This window comes from Glycine soja, chromosome 10, assembly GCF_004193775.1.
Source record: "Glycine soja cultivar W05 chromosome 10, ASM419377v2, whole genome shotgun sequence".
Classification (NCBI taxonomy): Eukaryota; Viridiplantae; Streptophyta; class Magnoliopsida; order Fabales; family Fabaceae; genus Glycine; species Glycine soja.
The window spans coordinates 42,941,728-42,954,953 of record NC_041011.1 but is presented as its reverse complement, the minus strand read 5'-3'; the positions used below and the strand labels follow the sequence as shown (position 1 = coordinate 42,954,953).

At 30.1% G+C, this 13,226-nt stretch overlaps 1 protein-coding gene across 1 annotated transcript; it reads right to left on the bottom strand.

The window, feature by feature from the left end:
- Positions 1 to 5,974: 5,974 nt before the first annotated feature.
- LOC114372462 (auxin-responsive protein IAA14-like) lies at positions 5,975 to 8,633 on the bottom strand. The gene is made up of 5 exons (XM_028330027.1): positions 8,213 to 8,633; positions 7,511 to 7,752; positions 6,828 to 6,963; positions 6,498 to 6,559; positions 5,975 to 6,328 (listed from the first exon to the last, which is right to left on the bottom strand). The coding sequence occupies exons 1-5, from the start codon at positions 8,452 to 8,454 to the stop codon at positions 6,291 to 6,293; spliced, it is 720 nt and encodes a 239-aa protein (XP_028185828.1). The 5' UTR covers positions 8,455 to 8,633; the 3' UTR covers positions 5,975 to 6,290.
- Between the last annotated feature and the right edge of the window lie 4,593 nt (positions 8,634 to 13,226).

Here is a 13,226-nt window from a genome sequence, read left to right as displayed (position 1 = left end):
AACAAATTAAACTAACAGCAATTTGTACATAAGATGACCACCTGCAAAAAAAAAACATACAACAAATAAAATATAACAATTTATAAAAAATAAATAAATTTGAAATAATTAAAAAAATCACATACCAGCAACTTTGGGGGAGAATGGAAGCAAAAATGGAGTGTTGGGAGGGGGGGGGACAAGCTTCAAACAGAAGAGAATTTGGGGGAGAAGGAGGGAGTGGGGGTGAGGGGACCACGGGGTAAGGGGGGGACCAGGAGGGGTTGGGGTGGGGTGGGGTGGGGCTTTAACGTTGGCTGGGGGGGGGGGGGTGGCGCCTGGTCCCTAGGCGTCTAGGGTCGCGCCTGGTGCAGGGGTGCCACCAGTCGCGCCCAGTGCCAGGGCGCTACCCGTCGCGCCTGGTGCAGGGGCGCTACCTCCCTGTGCCACGTGTCGCGTGCACAGTGGAGGCGCCGGGGTGGGGGGCGCTTTGCAATAAAAAAAGTGACCCCCTCCGGAAATAATTTCAAAAGGGCCCCTTTTTGGTAAATAATTTCTAAAATGGGCCCCTTTTGGTGTTTTTGCCAATTTTATGTAATATTTTTTATTTTTCATTGTTATGTTTTTTTATTTCAATGTCATTGTATTTGATTATCTATTATAAGTAAAAATGTATTTTTTATTGTTACACATTTTCTTTTAATGTTATGTATTTTTTTATTTTTTATTTTTAATTTATATTTAATATTTTCTTCATTTATTCGTATTTATTATTTGTATAAATAAAAAATTAAAAAATGAATTAATTATTTTATTGGAATAATAATTAAGTTATAATAAAAAAATTAAATGTTTGGATTTTTTAAAGTTTCTTATGATTTTTTGTTTTTGAGTAAAATTTTGTATAAATCTTTTATAAATGATATGACAATGAGAATCATAAAAAGTATTAAGGAAAAAAAATCATTAAAAAACTCGTATAAAAAACTTGCTCAAGCTCTTAGATGTAAACCCACATACAAAAGAAAAGTTCATTTAGGTCATTTCTGACCAATGCTGCATTAATTCTTTCTGTTTGTACTATGTCTACTGTTTTTATCTTGCTCGTACGTCATCAGAAATTATAGAAATATACACTAACAAATCCCCTCTGACTTTTAAAAACAAACAAAAATATGTCATACCAATAGCGTCTTCAGACTTTTTTTTTTTAAGTCGTTATCTGAAAAGTAATTATTTCTTATTGCAATCTCTGCAATTGTTTTCAGCAGACTATTTGACAAAGATAGCAAGCTGGCAGCAAGCCCAGATCTGATAGAATCTGCAAATGATCTAGAAAACAAAAAGTGGCTATTTCTATTTACACTCCTCTATTTGCTAATACACTCCTCTTTTTTTATTTTCCCAAATTACCCCGTAAAAATTTAGAATACACTCCTCAGCACAATTTGATCACCAACCCTAAACTCAGCTTCACTGATGCAGAGTCAAAATTTCAAAAACAGAAATTTCCTTTTGAGAAAAATGATTTGTGAGGATTTCTAAAGTGAGATGGGGTGAGATGAAAAATCATAGTTCCCCTATCTTTTTTTACCAAGGAAAAAATATGATCCCCTTCCTTGCTATCTATAAGCCATTTCCAAACTAGGGAAAAGAAGATACCCAAGAGATTTACAAAGTGGTTCTGATCAATCTAAGTCAAAAGAAAAAAATCAAACAAAAATCTATAACACTTGATTTTCATGTAAATTTTATGTGTAAGAGTGACATGATTGCAGCCAAATAGGGACACAAAATAATATAGATAGGGAGACAGACTCCATTAGCAATCTAATGATCAACATAGCCTTAAGATCAAGGGGGGTGGAGAGTATCTTCCAAGATCGAGAGGATCAAACCAAGCTCAATCAATGAGGGAGAGTGCAAATAGCTTATAGAGTGTATGGAAGGGGAGTGCATTTTCCTGGGTAATTTTGGAAAATAAATAAAAAAGAGTGTATTAGTAAATAGGAGAGTGCATATAAAAATTGTCAACAAAAATTGTATTCATTCAACCCACTAACTCGGATTGCGTATCCATTTGGACCTTCTTGCCTCTTTACGATCCCCATCATAACGTACCCTCACTGTGTACAATTCCATTATTAGCAAAATACTATTCTTATACTTGTCCCGAATTCAATTATTAATTATCTCTGCTCAATATTATAGTTGGTTTGATATAAAAGGATCATATAGTCTTCAGTTGTTTTATTTTATTTTATCTAGATCATGTATTTTTTAATTATATTTGAGTCGGGTAAAATCAATATAAATAATAAATCTCTTTCTTTAAATATTTAACACAATAACTTATCTAGACTCAAACTTTTAAAGTTTATCAACACATCTTGTAAGATGGAACAACTCTATGATTCGTTTATCCACAAGCTTTGAATAGTAACTCAATTTATTTGGTAATTTTTTAAAATTTTAAAATTAATTCTTTGTGCATTTTATTTTAAAAGAAGTAAAATTTTAAAGTTTTAAAGTGAATAAAACTAGTTTTAAATACGAGTCCTACATTTTTTTTATATTTCAAAAGTAATTTTATTTTAAATAATTAAAATTAAATTAATTTTTTCTAACCTCAGTTTAATTAACAACATAATTTCTAAACACAAAAGTAACTTGTCTAACATCCACATTTCATTTTTTTTATCAAAATATAAAACAAATATATGGTTAATAAGAACCCATTTGTTTTAAAGTTAATATATAATTAATTTTGATAAAATTGATTTTAAAATATGTGTACAGTAAAAATTGTATTCTAAAGGCAAAGTAAACACACTTAAGTGGTTGAAGAGGAAACCGGTGGTCACCAATTTTGGGGGAGTGAGGGCCTAAGTTGTTTAAAATTTAAACATATATGGCTGGATTCATGTCACGAAACAATATAATTAATAAAATTTAGATTAACATAAATACTCTTGTCATCTTAAAAATATTAGTAATGCATTTTTTTCTTTTTTAAAAAACTAAAAAAGGGATATTAATTTTACATGATGATGGTATATGCATAATGTCGAATGCCTAGTGTTTTTTTGAAAGACAAATTAGTAAAGGTAAATACTAGTAAAATTAACCAGGGATATGCTGACGCAAAATACGACATACAACTAACTCTAACACTGCATTAAAAAAAAAACTAACTCTAAAACTCCAATTAACACCTATTAAAATTGAAACACTAGCTATCTAAAATAATTAATATATACAAATATGAGAAAAGACAATAACCACACTTGGATCTAGTTAACATCATTTCTACGAAAGCACCTTCCCATCATTAAGATGCAATAAATCGACCATAAGTTTAGAAAAAAAAATAGTTTCACTTCTAAGCTCCCAAAGTAACCAACCAGGGAATGTCAAATCAATATCAATGTATACTGTCTTAATTATGTGATTTGATTTGTCCATATAATATGCTGAGGATGTGCTGCAGATTTTCAAGTAACATTGATCTATGATAGAGAGATTTTGTAAGGTTAAAAAAATTGTATAATAGCCAAGCCTCCATTCTACTTTTCGAAAATCCTGAGTCCTGTTTGAAAGTTCGAAGAAAATCTTATATATATATATAGAGAGAGAGAATCAATCAGTGTTTTTCAATTTCAATAAAATTTTAACAATATAACATTAGTATATTTTTTTTACATAAATTGTTTTCGACTTTCTAGAGCTGTTTCAGGAAATATATGCAATAAAATGATATAGAAAACTGAATTAAGTGGAACCAAATTTCACGCATGTGGCTCGTGCATAACAAGAAAAGAAAATATTTATGGTCATTTTATTATTAATATCCATGGAAGAAAATGATTCATTGAGTATTTTTCCTTTGAACACTCTTTTATTGTTCCTTTCAAACACATTGTGTCAAGCCTTTGAACTTACTATGTGCCACCTACAAGAGAGAAAGAGATCACAAGGTTAATAAGATTTGAAAACATTGCAATTTAGAGAGAGATATAGCACATTACCTTGTGAAGGAACAAACTAGATCTATGTTATAAGGTTAGGATTTGAATGAAAGACGAACATACAGATAACGATCATATAAATTACTAGAATCAATTAGTTATAACAATCTAAAAATTATTTCTTACATCGATGTCTTAGTACAATTGATATATAATGCCCATTCCAATATTAAAAAAATTGCCACTTCACATTTTATACAGATTTTCCAAAACTTGCTGTACATTTTTAAGGTTAATTAAAACTTTTTTTGTACTATTGTAAACAAAAATGTCTATAATAATGAGAAATATATATAAATTAATTATTAATAGATAATTAAATGATAATTCTCTTAAGTTCACAGAGAAAAGTGTAAAATTAAAAAATATAAAGAATTGATTTGAGATTATAAACAGAATAAATTTGAGATAAAAAGATTTTTATATCAGAAGAAAAAAATTAAAAGTATTTAAATTTAAATTTAAATACATCTTTAAGTTAAAAATAGGTCAAAGAGTACTTAAATCCCCCCAAATTTATCTCTTTAATAATTAGACACCTCAAAATTTAATTTCATTCTAACTATTCCTTAATATTTTTTTTCTCTTTACAAATAAATACCTTAAAATTAAATTTGTTTCCTAATTAATCATTTAACTTTATCTATTTTCTACATAAACACCTTAATATTTATAATTTCATCTTAATTAATCCCTAAAATTCACCATTTTAAAAGAGTCAATTATATTAAATTGGGATTAATTTATTAACAAAGAATAAATCTCAATCATTTATTATTTTAATTTTTATAAATCACTTTTTCAAACATTATAACACAATAAAATTTAGATTTAGAAAATAAAGACTTTTTAAATTGTTTCTATTATTTTATTTTTTCTAGTTAATGTTTTTATTATATTTTAAATTATGAAAAATTATTTGTAACAATAGAAGAAAAAAAATTAATTATAAATAAATAAGAAATAATCATTTGAAAAATTTTCTAACGATAAATTAGAAAGAAATTAAAGTTCTAAGGTGTACGTATCTATCAGTGAAAATATAAAGTTTAAGAATCAATTTGAATAAAATTAAAATTTATGATGATTATTTTGTGAATGAGGATAAATGTTTATTAAGCCTATAGGATAAAAATTTGGGATGCCTATTTGTAAAAAGAGCAAAGTTAAGTACTCTTTTTTTTATGTATAAAAACTATTATTTTTCTTTAAAAATAGAGCTTGAAAATAATTAATGATTTAAGATTTTCTTTTAAAAAAACAAGCACAAAGTAACCGTGTGATGATTTGTACGTACATCACAAAAAAGAAAATATAATAAAAATGTCATTTTATTTAAAAATCAGATTTCAAATTTATAATATAAAGGTTGATATTGAAATTAGATACAGAAAAGTTAACATTTAAGAGTAATTCAATAACTTATTCAAAGCTGCTCCAACGTACGTAAAATATATCAACTGAACAGATATTTTGAAGTTCAATCGCTTTTATATGCACTTTACATAGGCAGCAAATCCCTTAAAAATAATGGATATTTTTCTCAAAAGCAAGGACCTGAAGCTGTCATAGTGTCCGATCCAAGAATTCTTTTATACTTTGCACACATTTTTTGGGATATGTATGTAACCATTGACCTTAATAATAATATATCGTGATCCCATAAAATTATATATATATATATATAGAATTAAATTAATATTCCAACCACGTTCACTCACCAACCCTACATTCACCCACCTAGTTAATACCCATTTGATATTACAAAACTAGATGACAAAGACTATAAAACTAATGGCCATAAACGAAACTCCATCAACATGCACATGGGCTTGTTCCCCTTGCTCACTTGTGAACCATATAAAAATTGAATACCTTCCTCATCCAGCTGAGACATTGATCATTTTGCAGGACAAACACAATTAATTAAAACAAAAAATCAAAATAAATGATATATGAAGAATCTCTTTGAGGGAATAAAGTATGCATTAAAATTCAAGGTATTTAGCACACAACAATCATGACAGCATGGAAGGATCACATAATAAACAAGCCAGACTATATAGGTTAAGTTTATTGCTTCTTGTCCATTACAAATGCCCCATCGATCGGCTCCTTAAAATTAAAAGTTGAATAATCTATATACGAACAAAACAAAAAACACCAGACACATTCAAACTAACAACACTCCGCTCCATAGTCTCGCTGAAGTGCTTCATATAATTTCTTTTATAGGTCCACTTTGGTACGGGATCTCTCATAGAACATTGTATTAGGCCAGCTTCAGCTTCTGCTTTTGCATTTTTCCATTGCTCTTGGCGCTGAAAGTACATAAAAAGATGCGCGCCAACACATTAATTAGAATAGCCAAAAAATTAATGGCATGTATATATTATTGATTGGTAATTGAGTTTCAAAACAATGATTAATTTCCATGAGTGAAAAGAAAAAGTAGATGGAATTAATTAATTAAGATATAATGATGCATACCAAGGCCAATCGCTTCTGATCCCTTCATTATTCGCAGGCGCTTGCATGACCCAACAAACATCCTTCAGAAAATTAAACAGTTAATTAATTAATTTCATGGATTTACAGAATTAAAATATACTATAAGACTAATTAATGGCTATATAAGTATATAAGTTTCTGATCATCAAGAGCTCCTCAAAAGTCATATATAATTTTCTTTTTTTGGATTAAAAAAGATAACTGAATTTGTAAAATATATGGATACATAGTTATTTATATATAAAGTATATATGTAAGAAATTATTGTATATAATAGCTGCAGAGGTTGTTGTTGGATGAAGAACTTACTCCCATGGGACATCACCCACGAGCATCCAGTCACCATCCTTATCTTCATAGGTTGGCACATACTCAGAGCTGTTAAGAAGATCCATCAACTTGCTCTCATTCATGAAGTCTATCATTCCTTGGGCCCCATAGTTACCTTCACCCGTTCCAATATATAACATAAATAAACAACACTAAAATATAGTTTAATAACCCACAATCATATAGCTGAATGTAACAAACCCAATGTGATTAATCCAACCCGTACACGCATCATTAACAATTCTCATGCATCAAGGATCTAAAACTCTAATTGACATACATGTACATACATATGATAAACAGTATTCATTTCATGTCACTTGTTTTTATCTCTTCTTTATATGGTACTGTTGGTATACATGTACATACATATAAAATTGATAATGATGTTTCGAAACCCTTGTGCAAGTGGGTTAGAGAAGAAAGAAATAAAGAAGAGAAGAGAAAAAATGGTAATATATAAAAAGAAAGAGGGAGAAAGAAAGAAATGGGTGTAAAATAGGTGCAGAAAATAGATAATGATGAAAAAATTAAGGTTGGATGTTTAAGTTGGTATTTTTTTTTTTTTTGTGTGTGTATGGTTATCCTTTCAGTCACATGCTAAAAATGTAGTTTAAAGAGAGGGAAATATGATATGTAGGAAGCTTTATTGTGTTACTAACCCATGGTGAAGGAGCTGAACATTTTGGCCAAGGCATCAGATAAGTCTTTGTAGCTTTTGTACATTGTGAGGTCCACCTTGCGAAGGTAAGGTGCTCCATCCATGGAAACCTTGACAAACGCCCCAGAATTAGCAGTAGTGCTGCTTGTTGTCTTCTCAGCTACTTCCTCAGTGCTAACCTTCTGTACTGCCATCATGTTCTTCCTGTATGATCTCACTGGTGGCCAACCAACCACTTGAGCCCTGAAAATTTTATTCCAAATCCCCATCAATCTTCACTTTCTAATATGTATGTTGCAAACACCTTATGCAAACTGTATATTATAACATTGATAATAGATAATCACTAAGAAGTTATAAAGTAGTTATAAGATTGGATGAGTGATAAAAGAGAAAGGAAAAAGAAAAGGTCATTTGATTCTTTCCTAACAAAAAAATTAATAATTAATATTTACTGATAAAAAAAATAGAAACTAAGAAATTACAAAGTACATCAACTTTGGATGCTAAGAAACTCGTTGAGAAGTTAGAAATACGTTTGTAATATGAAAGTTATAACTATTAACTTGTTAGTAAACATGAAAAATCTTGTATGGGATATGGAATCAAATTAAACACACTATTGATGCAAGAAAGAAAAGACTAGAGAACAGAAGCATGCAAAGGCTTTCAATTACAAAAGAAAAGTGAGAAAAACACTTACTTAGCCGGCGGCTTAGCAGGATCCTTAAGGAGAGTCTTCTCCTTTGAGACATTCTTCAGATTCTCATTCAGATCTTCCTTGGTCTGAAGATTAAGCTTCAGATCAACGGTCTCAGAGAACCCTCTCTTCCCAGTGGCCCTTGGAGTTTCCACTTCAGAGCCCCCGCCAGGCAAACCGAGGCAAAGCTCAGTCTCCTTGAGGTTCAAACTCAGACCATGCTCATTTGTCAGCATAGTTGTCATTTCAGGCTTGTCAATGAACTCACTCACACAGCTTATCAGCAGAAAGGAAAAGAACAACTCTTTTTTGCTTTCACTTCTTTGAAAGTTTTTCTCCTTATGGCTATAGCTCCCCCTTCTTTCTCTTGTGTCCTCTTTCTATTATAATGTTGCTTGGTTTGTTTGGCTATATAGATTACAAGAGAGAGAGAACGTGTGTGATAGCCCTCAATAATATAGCTTTGAGGAACTTGTGCTTGTGGCTGCATGCGTATGTCATATCAGGTTAGGGACCAATTGCATGCTGACACCTGGAGATATGTGGAACGTTGATCCTTTGCAGAAAGAGGGTAGGCTTAGCCGACTCTCATAATTTTCCCGAAACTTATATTATTTTTATTTATGTGATATATATATTTTTTCATTTTTTTTATTATCACATCAATTATTTAATGTATTATTTTTCTTTATTATGTAGTACAAAGAAATTATATATAGAAATTAATTAATATATATGATTTATCATTTTCATGTGCAAACGGGATTTTGGGTACCTACTGCAAATGGATTGACCTTCCATATGTCTCCCCAATATTCTAACCAGTCATTGTTGTAATTTTGAAATCACATGCAGGGCACTTGTTCTTGTTAGTTTTCCATCTTATACTGTCCTCTCATCTGAGGACTAGTTACTTAGTTTAGTTATCTAATATAGTGCATCGTGTATTTCTGTCTTCGCAAGAAGGCAAGCATACGTAATTTGCAAAATTTTATTAGATACCCTTACCCGGCAACCGTGCTTTCACCCGTCAAATAATTGGATCAATTTTTGTAGGTTTGTCTACATTTTTATTTCAATAATATATTCTACACAGCACTTACACTGATGAAATTCCAGTTTTGATCAAAAGAAAATATTTTTCGTTTATATGTGAAATCCTAGCTAGACGTCTTAAATTAATCTTGCACGGTACTTAATATAAATTTAGGAATTTCATATGTATACTTGCAAGTACATAAAATTGCCTTATTCAAGTTGGTGGTTGAAGTTCTTATAATTTTTAAGATTGTAATATAATTTATAAATCTCTCGGTTATATTTATATAACACTAGAGCCGTGATAGTGATGATGGCGCGGGAAAAAGGCAATAATGGTAATGATGATACAATAATAATAGTAGTAAAGTAATTATAATGATGGTGAGTGATAGTAGCAACTGGCAATACTGATGATAACTTTGACTTTCGTTGGATTAAAAATGTAGACAAAAATCTGAGTCATGATAGGAACTAATGAGATTATTTTGACATAAGTAATTTATCAACTTGAATGCTATATTTGGTATGGAGTAATAGCAGAAGTTTTAACTAATAAGCTAGAGGGGTAATTTATATGTTTCGTACGTCAATCTAAGAATACATTTTAAAGAAAGTATTGTTTATTCTTTTTTAATTTTTAGGTCTGAATTTTAACCCAAGTTAATTTTTCTTATTTTTTTTAATCAGCAAAAAAAAGTGTATTGATAATGATACAAGGGATACCATAACCCAATACAAAAAAGAAACAAAATGCTTAACATGGTTAGTGCCCATTTATATCTAAAAACAGAAATAAATAGATACTAACCTAAAGCGCAACCTTTCTTAATGAATTGAATTCCTTTGCGAGTGGATTAGTATGGAGCGACACGGTGAAAATTGAATCTGGTTAACCAACCAATTTGCTATTTATGAAAATATATGATAAATTTTATTGGTCTAAATTAAACTATAGAGTAATGTTACATCCATTGTATGGTTTAAAATCAGTCGATTACAGCTAGCTCTTGATCTCTCATTTATTTATGATAGTCTCTAGCTTCCGTTACTATTGGTGACGATGATGATGATATCGGTTGTTATTGTCGAGGGTGCTACTTTGTAGGGATTGTCGCGGGCAAGGAATTAAGATTTTGAATGAGTTTGTACAATACAATTGAATTCCCTAATTCACTGAAACCACATGAAGTGATATCAGTGGGGTATTTGCCGGCCGCTCCATATATCCACTGGTCGATCGTAGATCTTATTCAAGGTATATGCTGCAAAAGAGTTTCCATGCATTCGAGTGGGAGTGGAGTAAATTAAATTAGGTTGAGGAGTGGTTCTTGAGCTTTACAAATAGATATTTTAGGTAAACATAGTGTGACATATCCTTTTTTTTGAAGGGAGTGTAACATATAATTGAATATGCAGTCTAAGGGATTAGTTTTGATTTTGATTAAGAGATAACTTATATCATAAAAAATAATATTTTAGAATTAATATCTTTATTTTAATTCAGAAGATTGACCTACTGATGTAAGACTTTGATGCGTTCACTAATGTCAGAACGATCTATTTAATAGAAAAATTTAATTATATTTAATTTTTATTATGTGTAAAATTCTCTTGAACTAGTAACAATCATATACTGCGAGTAAAATTAATTTTTGATGAATTAAATTGAAAGACACTTGTGGTCTTTATCCTAAGAAAAAAATATTCACTTTTTATTTTTTTCTGCTTTCTTGTTATAAGTTATTTTTAATCCAATCTTATAAGTGTAAATGAATATTGATATTGATGTATTTTTTTAACTATGTCAACTCAATTCATTAAATATTAATTTAAATTTGTTTGATTAGTTAATTATTTAAATAAACAAGTTATGCTTAAATTTTGTAAACTTAATATTAACAACTCTTATATATATATATATATATATATATATATATATATATATATATATATAACTTAATTGATGTTAACTTTTGGAGCTATATTTATAATTTTTTCAAATATTCAAAATTATTATTTTATTATTAAATATTTCATTTATAATTTAAAATTATCTTTATTAATACAAAATTATATTTAATTTTTTAATTGAAAATATCTGTAAAATATTAAATTAACAATAAAATTTCATTTAAAGAGAAAAAATTAAGTCATAAATAAATTAATGATTTTTTTTGTTGTTGCTTCTGAAATGAGGTTATGATCCAATGCTGATGGTGTTATATTCGGGCTTGATTCTGTTGTATTTTAGCGTGGTATTCTTTTGGGCTTCCCACTCTTGGGGTTATAGTCTCAGATTGCAATTCTTGCTTCTGGTGTAATCTCATATGGTTGTTTATACTTTATAGACTAATAATACTACGATGCAGTGCGTGTTAAATTCAACTTATTCAAACTTTTGTGTAAGCAATTTATTCAACAAGTTAGTTTTTGATTTTTAATTAAATATATAATTCTCCCTTAAAATTACTCTAAATTATTCAAGAGTTCAACCAAGTTTGACATAGGCCGTCTTAAGTCGCCATTTTCACATGCTCTACTTGTTTTGTAATGCTCATGCCAATCTAGGTGCAGCTAGCAAGATTAACATCATCGTTCCTTTTTTTGTTGTTGTAAATTTTAAAACTTGAAATTGTGATCAAGTCAAAATGTTAGATCTGGAGGAAGCTAGTAAACGCTGAACAGAGTTTAAGATTAAAAAACCAAAAAACATTGCCTTCGAGTTCAAGGGAATTCTTACACAAAAGGAACATTGAATTAAGGATCAATATCACTTGCAATTACTTGTAGAGCTATATTGGAACCTTGAGATCTAGCATGAGAGAAGGGGTGGCGCAGAGTCAAAGCTTCAGATCATGATCATGTCCCCCTGGCTCCCCCCTCTCTCTTTTATTTTTTGCAATTTGTCCATAGCATGCATGTATGTGCGTATTCTTCTCTCTCTCTCTCTCTTTGTTTTAAGAAAAAATTGGACCACTGATAATATTCACTGTATAATCACTCACAATTATATACTCTTGTGAATAAGTGAGCCTGCAAAAGTGGGAAGAACATGTTAGAACAAATCTCTTTTAACCTGTGATATTACAAACTACAAAGAAACACAGGTTATTAATAAAATGCGGAAATTACAGATCAAAACATACCTCCAGCCATTGCTATGAAGAGTTTCTTGTTTTGGTTCTTCCAAGCTCTCTCTCTTCCACTCTCTAGATGGTGTATAAGACTGAATTCGAAGGGATGAGCTCAGGGACCAAATTCATGTGCTTATATAGGCATTCTACCATCAAGAATGCATTTATCAGCCATTACCACTCATTATTGGCTGTTACAATTCTTTATTGGCCATTATCATCCATTAACAACCATTCAAAATGGCTTTCAAAACTGATGAGCGTTACAAAATTTCAAAATGTTATGACCATGAATTATTACATTCTCCCACTTGGTCCAAACATTTTGACTTAATGCTCAATCTTCTTAAGAAATGAATATATGAATCATAGTGATAGTTCCTCTTATAACGAGTAATATCATCTATGTATTACAATATACTCAATTTCCCAAGCAGTATACTTAAAGTGGTAATAAAACTTCATGAATAAACCCAATGTTTATTCTTGGTCCAAAACATAATTTTTCTCAAATAAATCAATGTGCACCAAAATATGAGAAAATATCATAATATAAAAGTTTCAATTTTTACATATATGTATACAATCATAAATTGGAACCAAGTCCCATTCTTTCTACATGATCCTTAAATTTAAACGGTGGCATGCCTTTAGTTAAAGGATCAGCGATCATCAACTCAGTGCTTATATGCTCAATGACCACTTTCTTGTCTTTTACTCTTTCTCTAATGGCTAAGTACTTAATGTCGATGTGCTTACTTCGACTTCCACTTTTGTTATTCTTAGCCATAAAGACAGCAGCTGAGTTATCGCAAAAAATTCTTAAAGGCCTTGAAATAGTA